Here is a 23,394-nt window from a genome sequence, read left to right on the forward strand (position 1 = left end):
TGGCCTCCTTTCCCCTGTCTCTACTGTAATGCAGTTAAAGAAATTCATAGAAAACGGTACCTTGGAAAATAATGTATAACTCAAATAGTTCTCAAATACTGTTTCTGACCAATACTTCCCAGATTCAAAAAATACAATAACTTGAACGTGTCTATTGAACAGACAAGTCTTACTATTCCAGTACATCTAAAACTATCACAAGGTGCTCTCGTCCTACATGTTTAGGCCACTAAATACACTAGACACCGTGCATATTAGACACTTGATGGTCCATATATTAAGCAAAATACTCATTTTAATTGAGAATGTATAAAATAAAAATCCAGCCAATTCTTTCATCTTTTATTATAATCTCACGTTTTATTGAACATATGAAATACTGTTTATAATGTGAACAAGCTCTATGTACATCCAAGGGGCAGGTAAACAAATATATTTATACACAATAATGACGCATGAATTACCTCTCCTGCACCTGTCATTGAGCGCAACATCAGCAACGCTGTCCATTAGCCGGGGTTATTCTGTCAAAGTTGTGACCTCCTTGTTGGTTCGAAATTTAAAAGTAGTTTGATTTAATTACACAATAACAAAGGTACATTTATATACACTCTTGTAATCACTAAGCTAACTGAAGGTTGGAAGATGTATGCATTACAGTCATTTTGAAATGTACGTGTGTATGTATTTACTATTTGTATTTGCAGAATCGAGCTATTAGCTCTTGGACCCCGCCTTTCTAACCCATTTATTTTTCCTCTTATGTTTACCACATGTATTTCTCTTTACACACTCATTCCCCAGGAAGCAGCCCGTAGCAACTGTAACTCCCAGGTACCTATTTACTGCTAGGCGAAGAGACGCATCAGGATGAAAACCTCTGCCCAATTGTTTCTGCCTCTGCCGGGGATCGAACCGGGTCCTTCGGACTACGACCCCAGAGCGCTATCCACTCAGCCTCGAGGTTCGTGTGTGTGTGTGGGGGGGGGGGGGGGGGGGGGAGTGTACTCATCTATTTGTACTCGCCTATTTGTGCTTGCGGGGGTTCAGCTTTGGCTCTTCGGTCCCGCCTCTCAACCGTCAATCAACTGGTGTACAGATTCCTGAGCGTACTGGGCTCTGGGGCTGTGTGTGTGTGTGTGTGTGTGTGTGTGTGTGTGTGTGTGTGTGTGTGTGTGTGTGTGTGTGTGTGTGTGTGTGTGTGTAAAAACAAAGACACCAAACGTCTGCAAGTATAATCATGTGTGATTTATAAAACCATTAACGTGTGTATAAATTTGATAGTTTGGTGTTTCTATACGAATACTTCACATATTTTGTGTGATTTCGCATTTTAGCCTAAATAGTACTTGTTTGCGTGTCCTATTACTCCATAGAGTGCATTTAATGAGTACTTATATAATTTACGACTTGCATGACAGTGCTTTAAAGTTTCAATGAGTGTCCCATATTTACATGCATAGGAAAACGGCAAGTGAAGAAACTGCTATAACAATGCATATTAAAGGGACTTGCGTGCATCTAATTATTAATTCTACGTATTTGCTGCCAATCATTTATAACTGTGTACTGTACAGCCAATTGCTACATAGGACCCGGATTCACGAAGCAGTTACGCAAGCACTTACCGCCGTCTACATCTTTCCTCGATCTTTGACGGCTTTGGTTACATTTATTAAACAGTTTACATAAAATGAAAAACTTCCCAAATTAACTGTTGTTATTGTTATAAACAGCCTCCTGGTGCTTCGGAGCTCATTACCCGTTTAATAATTGTAAACAAAGCCGCCATAGAGGAAAGATGTACACGTTCGTGAGTGCTTGCGTAACTGCTTCGTGAATTTGGCCCCTGATTATTATCCCGCCTCAGTGTGATTACAACCTCTGCTTGGGGGGGGGGGGGGAGGGCAGGGTTGGGGGGAACAAAGTTGCCTTCAAATGCTCGTGGATTATTCAGTGATGGAGACGACAGAGGATTTGATGAAATTCTGTGTGAGTGTGATGTGGTGGTCTAGCACGTGTGTGAGTGTGAGACTGTGCAGGTGTGTGCGAGTGTGAGACTGTACAGGTGTGTGTGTGTGTGTGTGTGTGTGTGAGAGAGAGAGAGAGAGAGAGAGAGTGGCGTGTTGGTCCAGGTGTGTCAGTATGATGTGATGTATACTATAATGGTAATCTCTGTATAAATACATATTAGTTAGTGTTATACATGTAGTTACACATGTTCAATTGTTCACAAATATTTACAGTACAACAAAATTGTGTGTGTTTTAAGAGTGTCATATTTGATATGCTTAAAAATGGCATATTATGTACCACACGTACAACAAAAATGCACTTGAACTAGAGTCAAACACACGTCTATACATTATGTACCGAAAAGGTTGTTTGAATACTATATTTGATGAGCAGTATACTATATTTGATGAGTTTGATTTGTGTTCAACAAGTAGGTCACCTCTTTACAAAAAAGTCATATTCACAGTGGACAGCTGGGTCTTTACATAATAATAATAATAATAAAGGATAGGAACATACATGCTTCCTTATTAGGCAAGATTCACCTTCGATAAAAATTCCGGATTTTTTTTTTTTTTAGGACATGCAAAGGGGCCGATTTTGCATGCTTCGAACACATGACTTTATTAACCCTGTCTCTCTCAAATTCCAGATAAACTGTGATACTTGAGTGCAATATGCCTAATGATAATTTTACACACACCTTTGGTTGGCGGACCACTGCAAAATTACCTTAAAGCCAGAAATACATGAGCAAAACCAGCTTTATGGCTTGATATATAAATGTAATTACACTGTTCAATTACTGAATGAAATGCAGATTGACACAGTTTTTTGCACTTGGCTTTAAGAAGATGACTTATCTTCATTTTACCAATAAAAAAACAACAAAAGCGCTCACTTTTATATGAAATCTGAAGCTAACTGCCAAAATTAAGATTCTGGTGCTGGAGACAATGACCAGGTGAGCTTAGGAATGGGGCATTACAGGGGACAATATTTCAATAAGGCATAAGAGAAAAACCTTAAAATACCCACCTATATAACCTAAGATTTTATTTTTCTGTATAACTTTAAATACAAAATTTTTAATTTACTATAAAGAAAAAGTATTGCATTTAAATTCTCCAGGAAAGTGCAGTTTCTCATTACAAGTTAGAAGGAATTGAAGCAAGTGTTACTTAATTTATCATATCCAATTTTTTTTTTTTTACATCCATGAAATGTAATCAGTCTTGTTTTTGCAAAACTGCTATGTATTTACTTTGAATTTTTACCCAATATAATGTGTATCACTCAATTCTAACAGCAATTTAATTATCTCCAATCATTCATAATACAAATATACAAAAATTGTATACATATACGAATATATAGTAAAGAAAACAAATTACAGCTCGTGTATATCCTTTGTCACATATTTCCTACTTGTCCATAATGAATATTTGGCATTTCCAATTGCAATGCAGTTTTGCTCCAGCAAGATTGTTAGCATTTACCAGAAAACGTCTTCAAACTTATATGATGGGAGAGGGCGCTATTAACAGGAGAATATACAACACGTCTAGAGAAGTTCCCTCATGTCAGTCTCTACAGGCATGCAAAGGTTCACAGCAACTTATTTCAAACTTCCCACATGTGAAAAATCGCAATTCAACACTTTTAAACAATTCTAACAAAACCTTCAACTCAGAAATACAGAACCATACATAACTTGTATTCCCATTTGATCTCACTTGCTAAAGATATGGTTCAGCATACATATTTATCTGCCTTACTCCCTCTCATAAGCACACTACCAGTACAGATATTGGAGATTACAATTCCTTATTACCACACGAGACCTACAAAATAACAAAAAAAGGCCTAATGCTTCTCATATTTGTTTGGTTTAATTATGAGTGAAGGGTAGCGCTATTGAGGTACAAATTTTCCATGTAATACTATGCTGCACTTGGTAAAGAATCCATAGATTATTCTTTAATATCTTATACTCAAGCATCCTGAAACCTCTTGGTCTGAGATTTTTGCTCGTGATAAATTTGTTAGACTCAAGGAATTCACAAAAATTCCGTCCCAAGACTTTTTAAAAATGGATTATGCCTTATCACTAAGAAAAATATAACTATACGATTTAACAATAACACGAACAAATTAGATATTGCTGTTTTGCGTACATGAAAGAAGTCATGTTTGAATAACTTTCAGGTAGAACGTTTATTTAATTAGCAAGATGAGAGGGTAAAATCAGGTATCATTAATTATTTAAAATCATTTAACAATCACTGTTAACAGAGCTCTTTAACTGAGAAAATAGATATGTTGTAAGGAATGGAAATGTGAGCAGATAAACGTATGATACCCAACACCTCTTTGATTCTAATTAGACACACATCTAGATAACCAGGAAATATACGCTGATGTGCTGCATGTTATTACAAGTCTATACAACAACACTGAAAGACTTGTCAACTAACATTTCTAATGACATTAAATCTAATAAGCAGTATTAGCACTGGAATTAATTTTTCCATTCACGGTTTCTCCATATTCGAGCATTTAGTGAAACAATTTTTCTTTCTTGCTTGTCAGCTTAAAACTTTACCTTTCCATAACCTTGTGTTACATATGCCATAACCACTGATGTATAATTATACTTTAATTTCCAACAAAAATCATAACATTAGGCATTTTGCATATGATCAAATACCCTGTATCCCATTTTCTGCACGTAAGTAAAATTTTTTTGTGTGGCTTTTGCAGAAAGCGTGTTCCTTTATATTCAAACTTTTGCAATAAATCATTGTCTCAAAATCTGCTACAAATTAAGTTAAATCGAAATGACATACAATGATGAAAATGGGAGCCGAGCGAACATGATACATACTGTACAGTTCTTGTTCGACTGCAGTGACATGCCTCAATCTAATGCACGTTACGGCGTGAGGTACGAATGAACACACAATGGTGAATTATTCAAGCTGCTTCGATAATAAGCAAGAAGTTTCATAGGTCACTGCAGTGTATGGAATCACTGTCCACCACCTAGCCTATGTAGCAAGCAAATGCTGTAAATGTGATGCCTCTCAAAATATTACATTATGTGCATTACCGAAAGCCAATAAATTTGTTTCATACGTGGGTTTTCCTTATTATATACAGGGGAGACTTTTTGGAAATAAGTGGACAGAATTTAATATCTGCATAAACAAAATTATTGAATAATACTTATATTTTGAGAAACAAAAATAATAAATAAATTATAGATATGTATAAATTTTACAAAGTTAAGAACTTGCAAACCACGGTCACCTAGAGGTGAAGCCTGGAGACAATAGAGAAGCCTGGGTAGAAAAAAAAATCAAACTTAACTACCAAAGCATCTTAAAAGCACCAAGGAAATAAAATCACAAAGTTCAAAATTTAGTGCAAAACTGTAAATGACTAGGCTACACTTGGACTAAAATCCGATTGTTTTACAAAAACCTTTGCTCAAAGATACTCCATTATTAAGCAGATGGTACATTTCTATTCCAGTTATGGCACAATTCTCTTCAGTAATGGTACATTTCTATTTCAGTTATGGTAAATTTGTCATAATCTGCACGTTCTTCGCTTATAATTATATTTTATGCAACTCCAGAATTTGTGTGCAAAAGTAACACTACAATTTTCTGTTTCATAATATTCCGGGTTTTACCCCCAAATCCACATAAATCAATAACAGAAATCAGATTCTATTTGTGCACAATTCAATTAAAATTTATTAAGGCCATAATAAATATTACTTTATAATATTCGAGTATACCCGGTCATAATTATTACGATCTTCAATTGGTTTTAATTACAAATAATTCCCTGATATTTTAAACTATGTGTAATGATTAAAAATAAAATAAATAAATAAATAAGGGCTCTGAGAGGACAATATTTCAAGTGTTTATTTCTCTGAGACGAGCACAACTGCCTCCTAAAGCATGATTTGATTTCATTTAGGGAGTAAATCATGCAGTCAATCAGGGCAAAGTTTATGATACCACAACGACAAGAAACTGTAATCCTGCCTTCCATCACGAAGACCAGGAAAAGCATGCTGATGAGGGTCTGAGGTTGACCATGTTGTGAATCTACTATACAGAATTTTGATCATTCTTGTAGCTCACTTTAGGTTGCTTGACCATTTTCTCCAGCTCTCCTCAGTATGACTCCGCTTGGATGTTTGGAAAGCCCACTGTGGTGCTGGTACCTTAAATGATACCGTGGTGGACTGCAAGATTCACTTCCCTATATATTCAATTACCAAAAGGCGGCACCACGCCTGGAAGACTATTCAACACTGTCTGTGACACAGAACAATCAAAGATTCCTAGATATCATTTAGGATGCAAATACGGGAGAATTTCAACCTGTCTTCTCAAATAATGCATCGTATTTTCGACGCCATAATCCCCAGCAGACAAAATAAGGGGTACAGTGAAAAGTAGTGGCTCACAAACTACCATATTTTATATGCGCGAGTCGGTAAAGTTAGGTCGGTGAGGATAGGTTCGCGCGTTTTAGTAGCCATTATTTTGTCCGTTGCGGCAAATCAAAACGACGAGTTGTCTGACGAACGACATCTGATGCATCAGATGTCAACACGGATTCCACCGAGGGACACCAAATTAACCGATACCGGGGAAGCAAAAGCTCCCTGGAAATCAGAACAGTCTACGAGGCGGATGACGACAATGAGCGCAGCAGTGCAATTCGGACAAGGAGCCGAGCTCTTATTCATCCACGCCCAGGAGTGCGCGTGGCCGATATGCAGCCTAGTCAGAGCCGTTTCCCACCGAATATTACGGTGGTAGGAAGGAGGCCAGTCTCAGGCGACCAAGCAAGAGCCGAGAAGAAGCAGGTGCAATATCAACAGTAAAAATGAAGAAATATTCCCTTTGAGATTACTGCAGTTGTGTTTGGGTATTGCTTTGTCTGTAATTAGATTAGTTTTTTGTATATGGCTTTTAAAACATTTCATATCATTATTTTAATAAGATAGTCATTTTTATTTACATTTAACACTGCCTAGCATGACCATGCTGCTTCAGTACACATTTATCGTGTACAATATATTTAATGATCTCATAATGGTCGGCAAATACATCGGGAAGATGCACCGAGACGAGTTAACTAAGTTTGGGTAGACTAGTGTACATCAGAGCCAATAATTTCAGTCGGTAAACCAGATATTCGTTTCAAGAAGACTCAAGAATGCATTCTATTTTCCCCATAATATTTTTACAATTATTTTACAGAGCAAATCTTGTAAATCAAATAATAATGAATTCTAATTTACCATTCATAATGCCCTGATAAATCAGGAACTTACAATATATATAAACCATTTACCATGCCTGTCTTGAGATAAGTGCCAAGTCTATCTTAATTTATGATAGAAATAATTAAAGATTATTATCACTAATTTGACCAGACCACACACTAGAGGGTGAAGGGACGACGACGTTTCGGTCCGTCCAGGACGGACCGAAACTTCGTCGTCCCTTCATTTTCTAGTGTGTGGTCTGGTGAACATATTTCAGCCACGTTATTGTGACATCATCGGCATTGTATCATTGTTTTGGTGATACAATTCTGAGACCAAGTACAGAGGTCGGTATCCGTGAAAGAGCGCAAGCGAGCGAGCTAGGTGTGTGTGTGTGTGTGTGTGTGTGTGTGTGTGTGTGTGTGTGTGTGTGTGTGTGTGTGTGTGTGTGTGTGTGTGTGTGTGTGTGGGGGGGGGGGGGGGGGCCTGATGACCCAAACAGGAGCTCAAAGTGGGGGTCCCTTAGTACGTACGACATCTCCAGGTGAGGATTACAGTGGGGGGGGGGGGGGGGGCAGGAAGGATAGGGGGCTGAGGCAACCCACACCAGCCCTAGGGCATCGTACGTGTGCCCCTTCGCCACGCCAAGGAGGAACCCTTGAGGGGGGGGGGTTAACATTAAGGAGTCTCTTATACATCTACTGCACCTAGTAGCATAAATGTTATACAAAGTTCTTTATCCCAATTAAGCCAGTTTTTGCTGTTAATGCTTGGATTAAATACTGTAAATGCACCAATATATTCCTTACCACTGAAGACAGTATCTGAAGTAAATTAATGTATTCCCTTTTGCCTTATCAGGCTTGAAAACTACACTATTTGCTAGAATTCTTAAGTTTTGTTGACATTAATATATTATAATATTAAGCATTACCCCAAAATGAATAAACTAAAAACAGTAACCTTAAGATATACCGAAACGCTGAGTGTGACTAGTGGGTTTACAAAAAAATACAAATAAAATCACTAATTACATCCTTTGTAATTATTATTATTATAGAATGAAGAATTTTCCATAACCCTCTAACACATCTCACCATCTTACTTTCACCTCTATCATCTCATCCATCTACGCTTCTTCACTTTGTGAGTACTATACCTGTGTATCTGTAAGCCTTCATAAAGCCTTTCAGGCAAAATGTTATGTACAATATTTTGCAATGAATTAGGGTCTTTAACAAATAACTTATGACTCGCCTGTTGTCAGTCGCTGCCTGAACCAGGGCCCCACACAGAGACGGAACACACGTCAAACTCTAGTTGACCCGAGCCTCACTATGACAAGTGCTGTAACACACTTGTCACCACTATGGTCAAGGAAGACAGGGGTGGGGGGCAGAGAAAGCTCAGGCCACTACCGCTCGGTGTGACGCCAAAGAGCAAAACAACAATCTGCACCCCCTACGATGAATGTTAATACGAATCCCAAGAACCGGCAAATATTCCTTGTGCTAACCGTCAATTTACTAACTACTCATTGTACCGACAACTACTAGATGGCGACACCACCTCCACAAAAGGTGGAATAGACAACTCAACAGCCCCCACCCCCTTTCTAAATATGCACAGAGGCTTGGAATTCAATGTCGTGTAAGGGAGAAGCTGAAGAGTAGTTAGAAAGTGGCGTTTCATAATTCTCAATAGCTTACTAAAAAAATAAGGCCTCCCTGGTTACTCATAGAATCTTCCCACCTGAAAAATTAAGAGAAAATATCTATGTATACAAGGGAGACTTACTCAAACAGGATTACAGAGGTTGTGCAAAGAAAGTCAGTGTAATTGAAGCCAACTTCAGAAGAAAACAGGGGAGAAAACAACAGCCAATGGGCTTCAAAGCTCAAGAATCGAGAAATATGCCCAGGGAACCAATTGTATTTCCTGATTTCTCGATTCTGGAGCTTTGAAGCCCATTGGCTGTTGTTTTCTCCGCTTGCTTGACTGTTAGTTCTGGGCTTCTTGGAAATACAATTGGTTCCCTGGGCATAAACCAAAGAAAATAGAGAAAACTCCAAAGACTCCCCCCCCCCCATCTAAGAGGACTAGAACACCCCCAAAGATACACTGGTGCACCCTGGAGAACCCGTGAAAGACCACCCCCCTTTCACAAGGAACTCTCAAACCAATAAGGGACCAACTCCCACGGACCTAAAAATGTGCATGCAGATGGCGTGTAAATTCTATGAGCACTACCAGAGTCGCGCACAACCTACAACAAGGAAAGACGAGGATAAACCAAGTTTAAAATAATATGAAACTCTTACACCTTTGACCGAAACATCTGTGGCATCAGTCGGGAGCTCGAAGAGCTTGTCAGAATTTCCATTTGTAGATTCAATGTTAAGAGAGTTTAGCACCATTATGACCCAGGCCAGAGACCAAGTCGTAATATCCACCGCTAAGGTGACGCAAATCTAGAGGACCAGCATTGGACACTATACCAATGGCCACAACAAAGCTAACTCAAAGAGTCTTCAGTCTTTTATTAGTCACTGCCAGAAAAGAAAAAAGAAAAACTGAAATGAGAAAGTATTGTCAGAGACAAGGCAACAACTGGGCACATCGCTTGAAGTAAACAGTAAGGCCATGGGTCTCGCTGCATGAAGATGAAGTCGAGGAAAAATCATCCAACTTAACAGATTCCGCCTCTGAGGTCCTGGAAGTGGTGTTGGCGAATAATATTTACATAAAGGCAACAAAACATGGGACGCTATTTAGCGTCGTCTGTGGTATAAAAAAAGATGCCATGTAAGGTGCTAGTTCGAGAGCAGAAAGGCAAAGGTCATGAGGGGGATCAGGAGGCTCCAGTCTACCTGATTAAATCAGAAAAGTATCTGTTGTCACGCAACAAAAGACTAATTTCTAGTGCATCCAAATTTTTGAGGGACTTTGTTCTACTCGAGTGAGTTATTACTAAAAAAAAAAAAAAAAAAAATTGCTTGTATTTTGATGATCTAGTAGAAGAAAATATTAAATTATTCAAATGGTTATGTTCAGAAAACTAAACAAAATAAATTCACTTTAGCCGAGCTCTGACAGTTCTCATTATCTTATTTCTTGACATTACAGTACAATGTTTCAAAAAAATAATTAGACAAAAAATACTGTAATACAGTTGGCACTCTTAAGAGTGCGAGAGATGCACTCTAGTATAACCCTGGGCTGCATGGCATTACACTACATGAAATAAGTCTTATGGGGAAAATAGAGATGCATTCCGGACACGTGTCTACGTCACCCATCTTGAACATCAATTAAAGTCTAATATAAACATTATATACGTTCAGCATTTCCTAATAATAAATATACTGAATAAAGAAGGGTTGGAAATGTTGTTGCAGAATGTTTGAAATGACTTGTTTAAGACAACGATGCATTTAAAACAACAAATCACACAATAAATACCCATTTGGGAAGTGTCATGATGCAAGAATACAATTGAAAGTGTAAAACAAAAAAACGAAAACCACACTTTTTTTTATGGTGAAGCACATACATGGTCACACTAAATGTTCACTGCACAAGCTCATCCTATGCAAGAGTTAAATTGTGCAAGTTAACTTCAAAACAAATACAAACCGTGTTCATTGGCAACTTGGTCTAACAATCTGATCCTTAACCTAATGCATTTTGAATCAATAACTTATGAATTAGTTTTGGCACTCTTCAAACGTGTGGGTAACTACATTAAGTCTTCCTCCATAAGCACGTATGTTGTTTATTTCATCTATTGGAGGAGTCACTGAACATATTTCAAATGTCTATTGTTTAGAGACATTGAAGAAAAGTTCCATCCAATGAAAAGCCTACTGTATATACATGAATAGTACATTATATTGAAGGTAGTAGACTGAATATGAATAATGTTTCTCACCTTCCTTTGACCAGTTTCATATTTTCAGGGAGCGGGATATTCGATAGTTTATAAATAGACAACTAAAAACTTTATATATGAAATAGGGAAGAGGGGGACCCGCCAGAAGCCAGATTTCTGTCTCTAATGAGGCTATTTGTAGCACTGGCCGATAGGTAAATGCAGGCCAGGATAGGAATGAAACAAAATCCCTCTGGTCCCTCAAGGATTTGTCCATTGTGCTCCAATGTCTTCAATCTGGTCTTTTCCAGTTAGTCGAGTACAAATTTTAGAAGGTTGCCGATCCTGCTTTCCATGCATGTGTGGAATTGTTCTCCTAAAAATCATTAACATTAAAAACCTGCAGTTTCCTTTGGTTGCTGTGAAGGTTTTTTAGTTTTTTGGCGTTTGGCGTTTTTAAAGATCAACTCTCTGGTTAATTCAGTTGTCTCCATCTACCTGATACTGCTTATGGTAATCATCGCAATACAAACGTTTATCTCCAAGAAATTTGCAACCTTTTGCCGGTCATTAATTGGTTGACTATATTTGTCTTCTTTAAGGGATTAGGATCACTCATTCCTAACTTTTGAGCGTTACGGAATGTAAATTCAGTACCGTATTTAAACAAAGTTATGTAATCTTCAATAAGAGAGATTATTAATATTCATTATACTCATGTCTTCAATAAAATATGGCAAAAATTAAATATTCTGCCTAAGTATACACACATGCATATACATGTATACATTTAAACAAACACAGTACAGTAAATATACAAGACATTTTATGCATGACATATCCTTCGGTACTTATTTAATTTCTGCAAACGTATAAATGGCTAAAGATAAGAGAAATATGGAGAAACAACTTCATGAATTACCCTCAATGTCTTCCTCTTCCTATCATATTTGCTTAAAAAAAATTGTTATTAAAGAGCAAAATATTTAATATGTATTTTTGTTTGTAAATTTAATAAGAGACATTTTGCACATTGTTTAAAATTTGATCTTCAGAAAGACATTTAATTTTCAAGAATATAAACTGTCTTCAATTCAAGACATAGCTTACATACTGTGTAATTTTCTTTTAATTAAAAGTGATTACTACCTAGGCTAGGTTGTTTCATCACTCTTTATCACAGAATGATGCTTCAGTGTGGGAGAGTGAGAACTTAACAATCTGCAACACAATACATATGAACCTTGTTAATTTGGCCTCCATTTCACAAATGTTACCACAGTTCATTCACACACATATATATCCACACCATCTTTTATTCAATAACTTAACCACGTGAGTGAATTCATAGGGAACTTGAAGGTTTATCGTGTCTTGAATACTTGAACAATTGTAGCTAGTAAGTCCCAGATCACAAAGATCAAAATATCAACATCTTCCCCTCCCCCCACCCCCATTATGCTTCACCGAGAGGCACAAATTAACAAGATCTTACAGTGTAACCCTGTTTTATTGGAATGATAAGTCAGCAGCAACAGTAAAATTAATGTACATATATTTTGTACAAGAGTCCTAAGGAATATCAACAAATAGTGACTTAGCTAGTCATGTATTACCCTGAAAAATCTCACCTACTACAACAGTATACCAACTATGGATTTACTAACACGTTTTGGAAGGGTGTATCTAAGGAAAGCAAATATTTTTCTTTATGAATAATTATAACAATAATAACAATAATAATATGCCGGTAAACACATACATGGAACAATACAAAAATTATATTTTGACGTTTTCATGAAAAATTATGATTTCCTTAGTTTTCAATACTTACAGTGGACCCTTCCAACAATGCTTGAATTTATTTAATATTTTGAGCAAATAAGTCTTCTTTATCAAGATGGCATAATAAGCCTTCAGGTTAGAAGCAAGCAAAAGAACTGAAGATTACTGAAAAATGTCAGTTTTTATGTATCATATACAAAAATTAGGATTATTTATCTATATAAAGCACACTAATGCAGCTTAAAAATATAATCTTTGGGGGGGGGGCAGTCAATGTCAGGCTGTACTTCTTAACACTGCCACATCACAATATGATCCATCTATGTTACCAATTCAGCCTCTTCCAAAGGCATTTAAACTAGGAAAGACAAACTATGATATGTAAAAATTAAATTCATGATCTACAAAGCTAAGGTACATGTGTAAAACAGTTTTTGTTCTCATGCAGACAATAAACCCACAACAGCTCGCTTGAATTAACCATTATGGCTGAAAAGTTTTCTTGGGGGGAGGAGATGGTAATTCCTTATTATTTATAAATTATATTAATATTTTAATATTTTTATGACGAATAAAGGACTTACATCTGGAATAATTTTCAAACATTCTAGAAAAAAATTAATTCCATTTAGTTATTTTGTAATTTATTTTTGTCAAAATGATTGATTGCCTCTGCTGCATTTGTCTATCCTCTTGTCTGTTCATTTGATTTTTACCTTTTGTTTGTCTTCTCAGTTTCCTGTTTTTTTTTCATGCATACACATTCACAATGGGAGGAGGAGGAAATGGAAATAAGTCCCCATGAAGATTTACTAGTTGTCATAAGATCTTAATGAAACTAGAAAAAGAAAGAGACATTGAGGTAGTTCTAACACGGATTATTCTCAACATATGTCAAACCTTAGCTGGAATATGCAGCTGTAGCATTGTATGTGTTCCTTAGCAAACATGTTGTTCAACTAGAAAAGTCCAAAAAAACATGCAAACAAAATAGTCTAGACCAAAGAATATAGGCCTTGAGGAAAGACTAAAAAGGTTTAGGAATTGCCTAAATCAGAAGATAAGAAAAAATTAGATGTGATAACTGCAAATAACTTTGAAAAGTATGTGAGAAAATAGACTGGAATGAGTTTTTGAAGTTGGAAACTAGTAGAACAAAAGAGCATTACTGCAAAAGACTCGAGAGGAGGCAATGTATGGTAAAGATGAAGTACCAGGAACACGGTTCTTATGCTTGTACTAACAAATCAGTAATACTTTAGTGAGCGCCACAATTTCAAAATACTGAAAATAATAATAATAATAAAAAAGACGACAGCAAGCACTACACTTATTTACAAATACTGGCAAAGTGGTGGAATGGGCTCCGAGAGGAGGTAGTAATGTGTGGACCAAAACCACTGGGAATTTAACAAGTGTTTAAAATCATTTATATATATAAATATGATGGGACACCACAAGCATAGCTTTGCTCCTGCCACCACAAACAGGTACACAGGAGCTGGAGCTCATTCCCCGCAGCACAATTGAAAGCAATCGAGTATACTATACACAGTATGATGTACAAAATTTGCCTTAAGCAAGCTTGTTGTGAGTTTACACAGTTGAGCTCATCTCCAAAATACTGACCGGTCACCAGTGAATAACTGATCCACTTTACTAATTTTTCCATATATGTATAATTTGAAAAAATAAAAATCAAGATTTAAAGTTTTCACGAGGGACAGACTTCACTGGTGACGATGGTACAGTGCTGTACCCATCACCATATGCTGACAGAGCAGCATAAAAAAGTTCAGCCTTGAATGCCTTTGATTACTCAAACTCTGAACTAACAGAGCAACAAAGAGCCATGTTAACTTTCATTATTTGTTCTTATTGCCATTGTTCCAGGAGAGAGAATTATCCCAGCTGTTATTCCTTTCATTAAACCAGTCTTCATATATATATATTTATGCCATTTTTGTGACTTTTTAATCGAATCCTATGCCTTTATGAGCTTTTGTTAATTATAATGTACTTGGTACATGCAAGAAATAAAATTTGATCCTGTAAAAGCATGGATCACACTTATTTGCTCTTTGTTTTTTTTTATTGAGAAACCTATTTTTTGTTGGTGTCAAAAACCATTAACCTGAGTCTACTGACATTCTAACATTAATTTTGGTTTATCCATCAGTAAAACCTAATTACCTACACGGAGCCGGAGGGCAGAGAAAACATTATCCTGTTGTTTTTCAATAAATGTGAAGTTCCTTTGAGGAATGAATAAGGCTTTGATTTTATTTTAAATATCAATGCCATTATTAGTCTTTATTTATCAAACATGTTTGACACTCCGTGTTCATGAAGCATTTTCTTAGTGCTAACGAAGTGTTATGTAAAAGTGAATGGCTATAAAAGCTCCTTAATGTGACTATCATAAGTACTGTACTGGTTTAGCACCAAAGGGAAAACAATAAAATGCTGCAGTGGAAGCATAATACAGCCTTTGATGGGATCAAAGAGCCGCAAGCTCGACCCCTGCAAGCACTAGGTGAGTACAGCCTGTATAACAACAGATAGATGCCAAGGAAGATCCCGAACGTTAATCAACAGAGCCACACTAAGGACCAATCAAATGTCTCTCTGCCCACCTTCTCCAATGGCCCATGCAAGGCTCTTCTCTTCACACAAGTTAGAAGAGAAGGAAGGAGACGCGTGTGCGGCGTGCATCTCCTTTGCCTCGTCGGGCCATCCCAAATTGTCACATGTTGCCCTCCGAGCCTGTTCCTCCACCCGTAGCGGAGTTGTTACCTGAACCAGACACATCTTCGCCATCTGTTCGGTACGGTGAGTTTCCTCTTCCTCTTGGGCTTAGGCCTCGGAAATCCAAGTTGTACTGTGGAGAGGGTAAATAATGTCAATGACATATGACAGGATTTATGACATTTGAGTTTCTTCAAAATTTCTTATCTTTAAATTTATCTATTTGACATTACAGGGCATCAAATAAGATATTAAACTGGTTTGTATTACATATACTAAATTCATAGAAAATATGATACGTTATAATAATATTCTGTATAATTAAATAAAACTATACTTTCAGATTTTATATATAAAATAATACGAATAATAATTGGTCAGATATTTTATATAAATTTACAAAACTACAACTTCATACAACTAAATATGGAGCAAAATTTTATATTGTTTAAAACATGTATATATATTAAAATATTACCAACTATAGTTAATGAAGTAAATTGCATTAAATGTTATCACTTAGTGGAGAAATATGCATACCTGTAAGGGTTAATATTAAGGCAGGCTTCCTATAGTGTAAATGATTTATGCATCACAATATCATACTTATACGCCAACACATATTAATGTATTACTTCATTGAGGGGGAAAATAAAGCACCCTTGGAGTCTCTAGTTGATCTGCAGACTTTTTAGTTGCAGCGGTAATCTTCCCCAGCGTGGAGACACGCTCACTGCATCACTATCACCACACACAGACTGTAACAAAACACTGGAGCATGCATTTCTAAAACGTGGAACATGCCAACATATACAGTACTTTTTTTTTATAAATTTAATGCAGGCGGCATGCAAAAAACATAAGGAAAATAGCATAACAATTCCAAGACGTATTATGCTGGTTTTTTTTATTTTTAGTTCATAATATTAGAAAATATAACAAAGGGAATTTGTTAGCTAGTTTGCTTATTTAATGTTTTATTTTCATTTTTCTATCTATTTATGTATACATATTCGTTGAAAACAAAAAACAAAGGGACAATCATTTTACTCTAATGATAACTCATTTAGTGACATCCAAGAAACTAATTCTTTTTGAAGCACTTTACAAAAAAAAAAAATATTTATGACATGTTGGATGTTGTAAATGACGAAACAACTATATAATCATTTACCAGCGAGTCCTCCATGCCTCTGTCTGTTGCACAAAAGAGGGGCATTCACTTTCTGCTTGTACTAACAGGAAAGAAGATATAAAAAGGGAAATTAATAAAGATTAATCCCAAGTTAATGAAGTTATTAAAGTTGGTTAAACAGAAGCTGTATTAAATAAATAAAAAAGTTCCAGCTAATGAAATTATTGAAAGTTTTAACAGCAAATGAAAATAATATTTTGATTGTATAATGCAAACCAACATCATAGGTCCAGGTTAACACACAGAAATATCAACACTTACGAAGGGTACTGTTGAAGACTGCGCTCATGCTCAGTGAAGGGGGAACATTGTATTTAATAAACCGAGTATATCAGAATATTGTATACTCTTCAGGACGAGGGCTTGGAATTTATTGAAACAAACAAAAAAGTAAAACTAACAGAAAAGATTGCTCTGATATTTTATTTCTTTTAAAGTGGGACAAGTGTAAGGACAATTGTCATCATTATAAGTGATCAAGTTATTATTGTTGTGCTTCAAGTGATAAAGACAAGACAGGTATAAAAATAAATCTGACTCACATAACAAATGCAAACAAGCTACCTAGTATCAGACTCCATCGTGAATTATTTGTTACAAAGAGAGCATTATTCTATCCGGGGATTATCATCCAAAACTAATATTTTAATGTTATACTGTAATATGATTATGGGAAAACTAGTTTCCCCCTTGTAACATTTCTACCTACGTCCCTAGAATCCAATACCCTATCCAGACAATATCAACATGACTATGAGGGTACTGCTTATATGCCAAATACCACTTGCTGGAAATTGCTAATCCTAATAAGCCTGGAAAAATCACAACTACTGGCTTTGAATGTGCGATGAGGTAGAAATATATTATGATATTGTCTCTGTGGTAAATGTAGCACTTGATGCTTAAAGAATGATTTGTTAGTACTGTATAATGAATTTGGTGTTTGAATGGGTTAAACAAAAAATAGGTTGCCAATTTGTGTTACAATTGTAGATTCATATTTAATTGTCCCAATAATAGAAATTAAATTAAGCAGTCCTGTATTTTTTGTTGTCTATTCATATACATTTTGATTTAGAATAGGATACTGATTATGAAATCTTACAGAATTATGATGTTTACCAAGATGAAGTCTGCCGAGAGCATTACTGCTCTGATAATAATCTTGACAATTACTACTAACACTTTTTAAATTGGGAACAGGATATGAGGAGTCCCACTGGTTATAAACAGGATTATTTGACTCTGCATAACTGACAGGAATTGATTGCAGTACTGGGGATTGTCGAGACTGCAGAGCAGAGTGATGGAGATTCAGGTACTGAAGTGTTGGGGACGTATATGGAGAAGAGGGTAGAGATAAATATTTTATCCAGTCAGTAGTGTTTGGGCTGACTGATGGAGAAAGAGAAGACGATAGAGGTGACAATGGTGACACAAATGGGTATGGTGTGGAGGGGCTAATCTGTTGGTGGAGTGCTGTTATTGGTGACAGCTGGGGATGAAAGGATGGTGCAGCAGTTGAGAGCTGCGTCAAGTGTTCAGGTGATGAAAGAGAGGGTGGGTGATGCATGTGTGTAACAGTGGCATTCATCACTGAAGAATGTGATGGCGGTAGGGTCGACATTAGAGTAGGATGTATTGGCGAAATTGGTAACACCGGAGGATGTGGCGTTGAAGGTACCTGGCCAATAGTGTTGCCCTGACTCGATGCTCGAACTTCATCCAATGTTGGGAGTTCCAGTCGCTCAGGGAGACGCAGCTCATACTTGGGGGGCGCAACCAAACATGACAACCAAACAAAATTAAATTAGAAATATGAAAATAGAATTTGGCAATTCAGGCGTGGCCGAGCAGTCATAGCTAGGGCTCTGGAACAACTAAGGATGTTAGGTAAACTTTCCTTGGAGTCAGGCATTTTTCTAACTTATAATGAGCTAAATCATATAGAATCCGAGACTATTTCAAGGCTTATTGTACATTTATTATGACTTAAAGTCTTTCATTCAAGTTTTATAATTAAATAACTAGCCCAACCTATACATTTGCATTGAACAGAAAATGAGAATTTGTAATGTGTCTATTATATAATATAATATATAATATATATATATATATATATATATATATATATATATATATATATATATATATATATATATATATATATATATTATATATATATATAATATAATATTAGATACCATTAGATATAATATATATTATAACACATTGTATTGCACTGAGTGAGAATAACTTCAGCTATCTCATCCCTTTGTGTGTATTTATACCTCAATAAACCTTATTGAATTTGAAAAACGAGAAGAATCTATCAGTCTGCGAGTCTTATCGTGTTGGGTTACGTTATTATAACATTTTCTGCACATTTTATCTCAATAAGCCTCGACAAAAACATAAAATGCTTGCAACTATAAAAGGTTGTATCATACACATTTTGTGTAATAAAATGAGCAGTGGTAATATGAGCAGTCATAAATATCTATATCCATGCTGACTGACATAGAATTTCAAGCAATCATAAGAATATGGGACAAAAAAAGTGAATTCTGCAGGCCACAGAGACATGTACTCAGTGAGTAACTCATTACTGAATTGAGGTTACCAAGACATACCAACTGCACTCATACTGAACAGTGTAGATGAACTAGCATATGGAAAGGACATACAAAATGTATTAATTACAATCATACTGTATATTGACTTCTATAGTGACGTGTGCAAATGTGTGTGTGTGTGTGTGTTGCAAATTATTAAATTGCATCCTTATCATCCCGAACCGTCTCGCTCAACCGCACCTTAACGTTTGGTACGATCCAGCGTGTCCAAAGTATTTTTTTTTTTTTTTTTTTTTTGAGATATATACAAGAGTTGTTACATTCTTGTACAGCCACTAGTACGCGTAGCGTTTCGGGCAGGTCCCTGGAATACGATCCCCTGCCGCGAAGAATCGTTTAACTACTGATCGTACATGTCCTACTGATCCTTTCCTGGACATTGCAGGTGACCGACCCCTGACATGTAAACAGTTGACCATCTTGAATACTTTCACCATCACTAGGCGGAAATACCTCTCGCACACAGCTGACCGTCCTCACCACACAATCTCCTAGCATTCATTCTGACCAGCGTAATAGACAATGTAGTCGGATTACAACCGAAATGTCCCGGGTTCGATTCCCGCTGTATAGCAAAGACGTTTGGGCACGCTTCATTTCACTTTATGCCTCTATTCACCTAGAAGCAAATAGATACATGAGACTTCGTTAATTATTGTGGTTTGCATCCTGGAGACGTTTAATAGATCCTCGATAATTCTACCATACTTCCTGTTATCAGTGGAGGGGAGCAATAATACTTAGCAGACAGGGATTGATTTTTCAGTCACGTTTGATATTGTATCATTGTTGACCAGACCACACACTAGAAAATGAAGGGACGACGACATTCTCAAGTCGATAGAGAATGGTCTAGGACGGACCGAAACGTTGTCGTCCCTTCATTTTCTAGTGTGTGGTCTGGTCAACATATTTCATCCACGTTATTGTGACTCATCATCGGCATTGTATCATTGTTTTGGATGTTATGTGCACATGGCTTAGCTTATAAGTGCATCATTATAAAAAGAAGTCATCAAGCCCGGGAGAGACTGTTAGCACCCTCAGTGTCGCTGGATATGCAAAAGAATGCCGATACAAGGACCAAAAAGCACACAAGGCGAACAATATCGAAAGTATTGGATTCAGCAAGGATTCTACCGAAGGTTAAACTACCCCCGAGGGAACATTGGGAAAGCAAGTAATTATCGAAAGAAGACACCAAGCCAGATGAAATTTGTAGCACCATCAAAGTTGAGGACCTAGTGATTGAGGTGGTTATAGACAGGAGCTGCCTCGTATGGGCCAATATGCCTTCTGCAGTTGCCTTTGTTTTTATGTTCTTAAGTTGCAGGGTATTCAAAAGGTACTAAACATCACTAAGGATAAACAAATCACCAAGGATCACTAAGGATGCCAAAGCGAGAACAAAAGCGCACAAGGCGAGTGATATCAAAGATATCTGATTCACCAGAGTTTCTATCGAGGGACATTAGGAAAACAAGACAGATGGTTATCAAGTGCTGCTGGGAGGTAATAAACCCAATAGTTAAAGAGTGTCTTATCTGTGGCACAGAAGCAGAGGCGCCACTATTGCACTACTTACTGGAATCTGAAGCTACTGAAGCGCATCAAACTCAACATTAATCCAACGACAGCAGCAACATTAGATCCACATTCCACAGCCACTACAATGATTAGAAAAGCCGTTGAAGAATGGGACTCACTAGTGAACATTCTGCACCTACATCCACCACCAAGATAATGTTATTAAAACAAGACTAAAACTAGTGCACTAAAACAGAAACGAAAAGGAAAAAGGGAAAAAAGGAGGAAACCATTTAAAACTCTGACCCAAATATCAGAGTAACAAAGTTATCGTGTATAACCAAATTCAATTATGGGTTCACCATAGCCCGTGCTACATGGACATTTCGTTCCGAGTAGCTAAATCTAAAACAACAACAACAACAACATGGTCATCGAGAAAACCGGAACATTCTACAAGGAGGGAATTATCAGGGGAAAACGCCAAACCATTAAGACTATATAGCACTGGGTGGGGAGCAGGATAAATATTAGGGATGGGACGGGGGGAAGGAATGGTGCCCAACCACTTTGACAGTCGGGGGATTGAACGCCGACCTGAATGAAGCGAGATCACCCAGCCCAAGTGGTTGGGCAGGCAGATGGATAGGTTGGAAAGAGTTGCGTGAAGGGTGAAAAAGATTCCAGCCCCGCAAGATTAAACTGCCTCTGAGTGAAAGAAAGAAGAGGGCAGAAAGAAGAAAGGTTTACTAGGAGGAAAAAATGGTCACTTACGGAGGTCATCGAGGACCTTCGATGGTCACTGTTACGGAGGTCATCGAGGACCTTCGATGGTCACTGTTATGGAGGTCATCGAGGACCTTCGATGGTCACTTATGGAGGTCATCGAGGACCTTCGATGGTCACTGTTACGGAGGTCATCGAGGACCTTCGATGGTCACTGTTATGGAGGTCATCGAGGACCTTCGATGGTCACTTATGGAGGTCATCGAGGACCTTCGATGGTCACTTATGGAGGTCATTGAGGACCTTCGATGGTCACTGTTATGGAGGTCATCGAGGACCTTCGATGGTCACTTATGGAGGTCATTGAGGACCTTCGATGGTCACTGTTATGGAGGTCATCGAGGACCTTCGATGGTCACTGTTATGGAGGTCATCGAGGACCTTCGATGGTCACTGTTACGGAGGTCATCGAGGACCTTCGATGGTCACTGTTACGGAGGTCATCGAGGACCTTCGATGGTCACTGTTACGGAGGTCATCGAGGACCTTCGATGGTCACTTATGGAGGTCATTGAGGACCTTCGATGGTCACTGTTATGGAGGTCATTGAGGGAAGGAGAAGCAGAGAAAGATCAATACAAGAAAAAGGTGCGAGTACACAAGTGATCCTAAGTCAGCTTGCCGGAATTCAGCAGACAATGGAGAAGAGTTCAAATTTCCAACACATATTGCAGAGGTGGGAAGAAGGGATGTACTCCTGAACAGAACATCTGGCACCAGCAAGAATAATAGAAGGCACAAGGGGTCCTGCCATTAAAAAAGAGATCTTAACAATACAAGAAGATTGATAGCAACGATCACAAGGGGGACGAGTGAAGGAGTCAATCTAGGGGATAGAAATGTCCTGGGTCTTGAGGATATCATTTAATATCCTCATGGTAGTCTTGGGGGGTCTATCTCCAGTTGCAGCATAGTGTGGGAGAACCACAATGCCAACGTTGTTCTCTCACCAATGCAGGACAAAGGAGCTAGGTGGACAGGCGCCTCATGAGATGGGTCAGCACGTTAGAAACTGTGGGACTTATCACACATGTGAAAAGCCCGGGTAGCGAGAGGTAAAAGTGACCTGGGAATCGACAGATTCAACCAAATGCTCATGGTGATGGCGCTGGGAACCTCCAAGAAGGAGGGCAGGGATGGTAAACAAAGCAGTTGTCAAAATGGAAGACTGAGCCACGCCAGGGAACGAGGTAGTCACCACTAGGGGCTTAGGGGTCAACCCAGCCACAGAAGCGAGAGGAAGAGTTAGTGCCTTGAAAAAAAAATATAACTTGGAATATACCACATGTGTACTTATTCATAAGCCAAAAATTGACTATAAGCAGTAAGTCATATATGTGCTGTCGTGTGCGAGAGCGGGTTGCTTTTTATATAACTCTGTTCTAGTTTTATAATACAAATTATACTTTCTGAAATGAGCTAAATGATGAAACCAATACCTAATTAAATATAAAATTATGGACTGAAAACCAAAAAATAATATATTAAAGAAGAATTCGCCATCTGCTTAGATTAGGCAAATATTTAA

General features: G+C 37.4%; 1 protein-coding gene across 9 annotated transcripts in view; it reads right to left on the minus strand.

Moving 5' to 3' along the window:
- Window positions 1–12,183: 12,183 nt before the first annotated feature.
- The window catches only part of alpha-Catr (alpha-catenin related), a 318,532-nt gene continuing 307,321 nt past the window's right edge, over window positions 12,184–23,394 (minus strand). For 5 of the 9 annotated variants that reach the window (XM_045759530.2, XM_045759531.2, XM_045759529.2 and 2 more), the window contains one exon: window positions 17,322–18,685. In XM_045759530.2, coding sequence (XP_045615486.1) covers window positions 17,972–18,685 — 714 coding nt within the window. In that variant the 3' untranslated portion in view covers window positions 17,322–17,971. Of the gene's footprint in view, window positions 15,856–16,262; window positions 16,481–16,896; window positions 16,958–17,321; window positions 18,686–23,394 lie in introns of those variants that run through there. The other 4 variants (XM_045759536.2, XM_069316275.1, XM_045759535.2 and 1 more) reach the window with 4 other exon arrangements.

Source organism: Procambarus clarkii, chromosome 83, assembly GCF_040958095.1.
Source record: "Procambarus clarkii isolate CNS0578487 chromosome 83, FALCON_Pclarkii_2.0, whole genome shotgun sequence".
In the NCBI taxonomy this organism is placed as follows: Eukaryota; Metazoa; Arthropoda; class Malacostraca; order Decapoda; family Cambaridae; genus Procambarus; species Procambarus clarkii.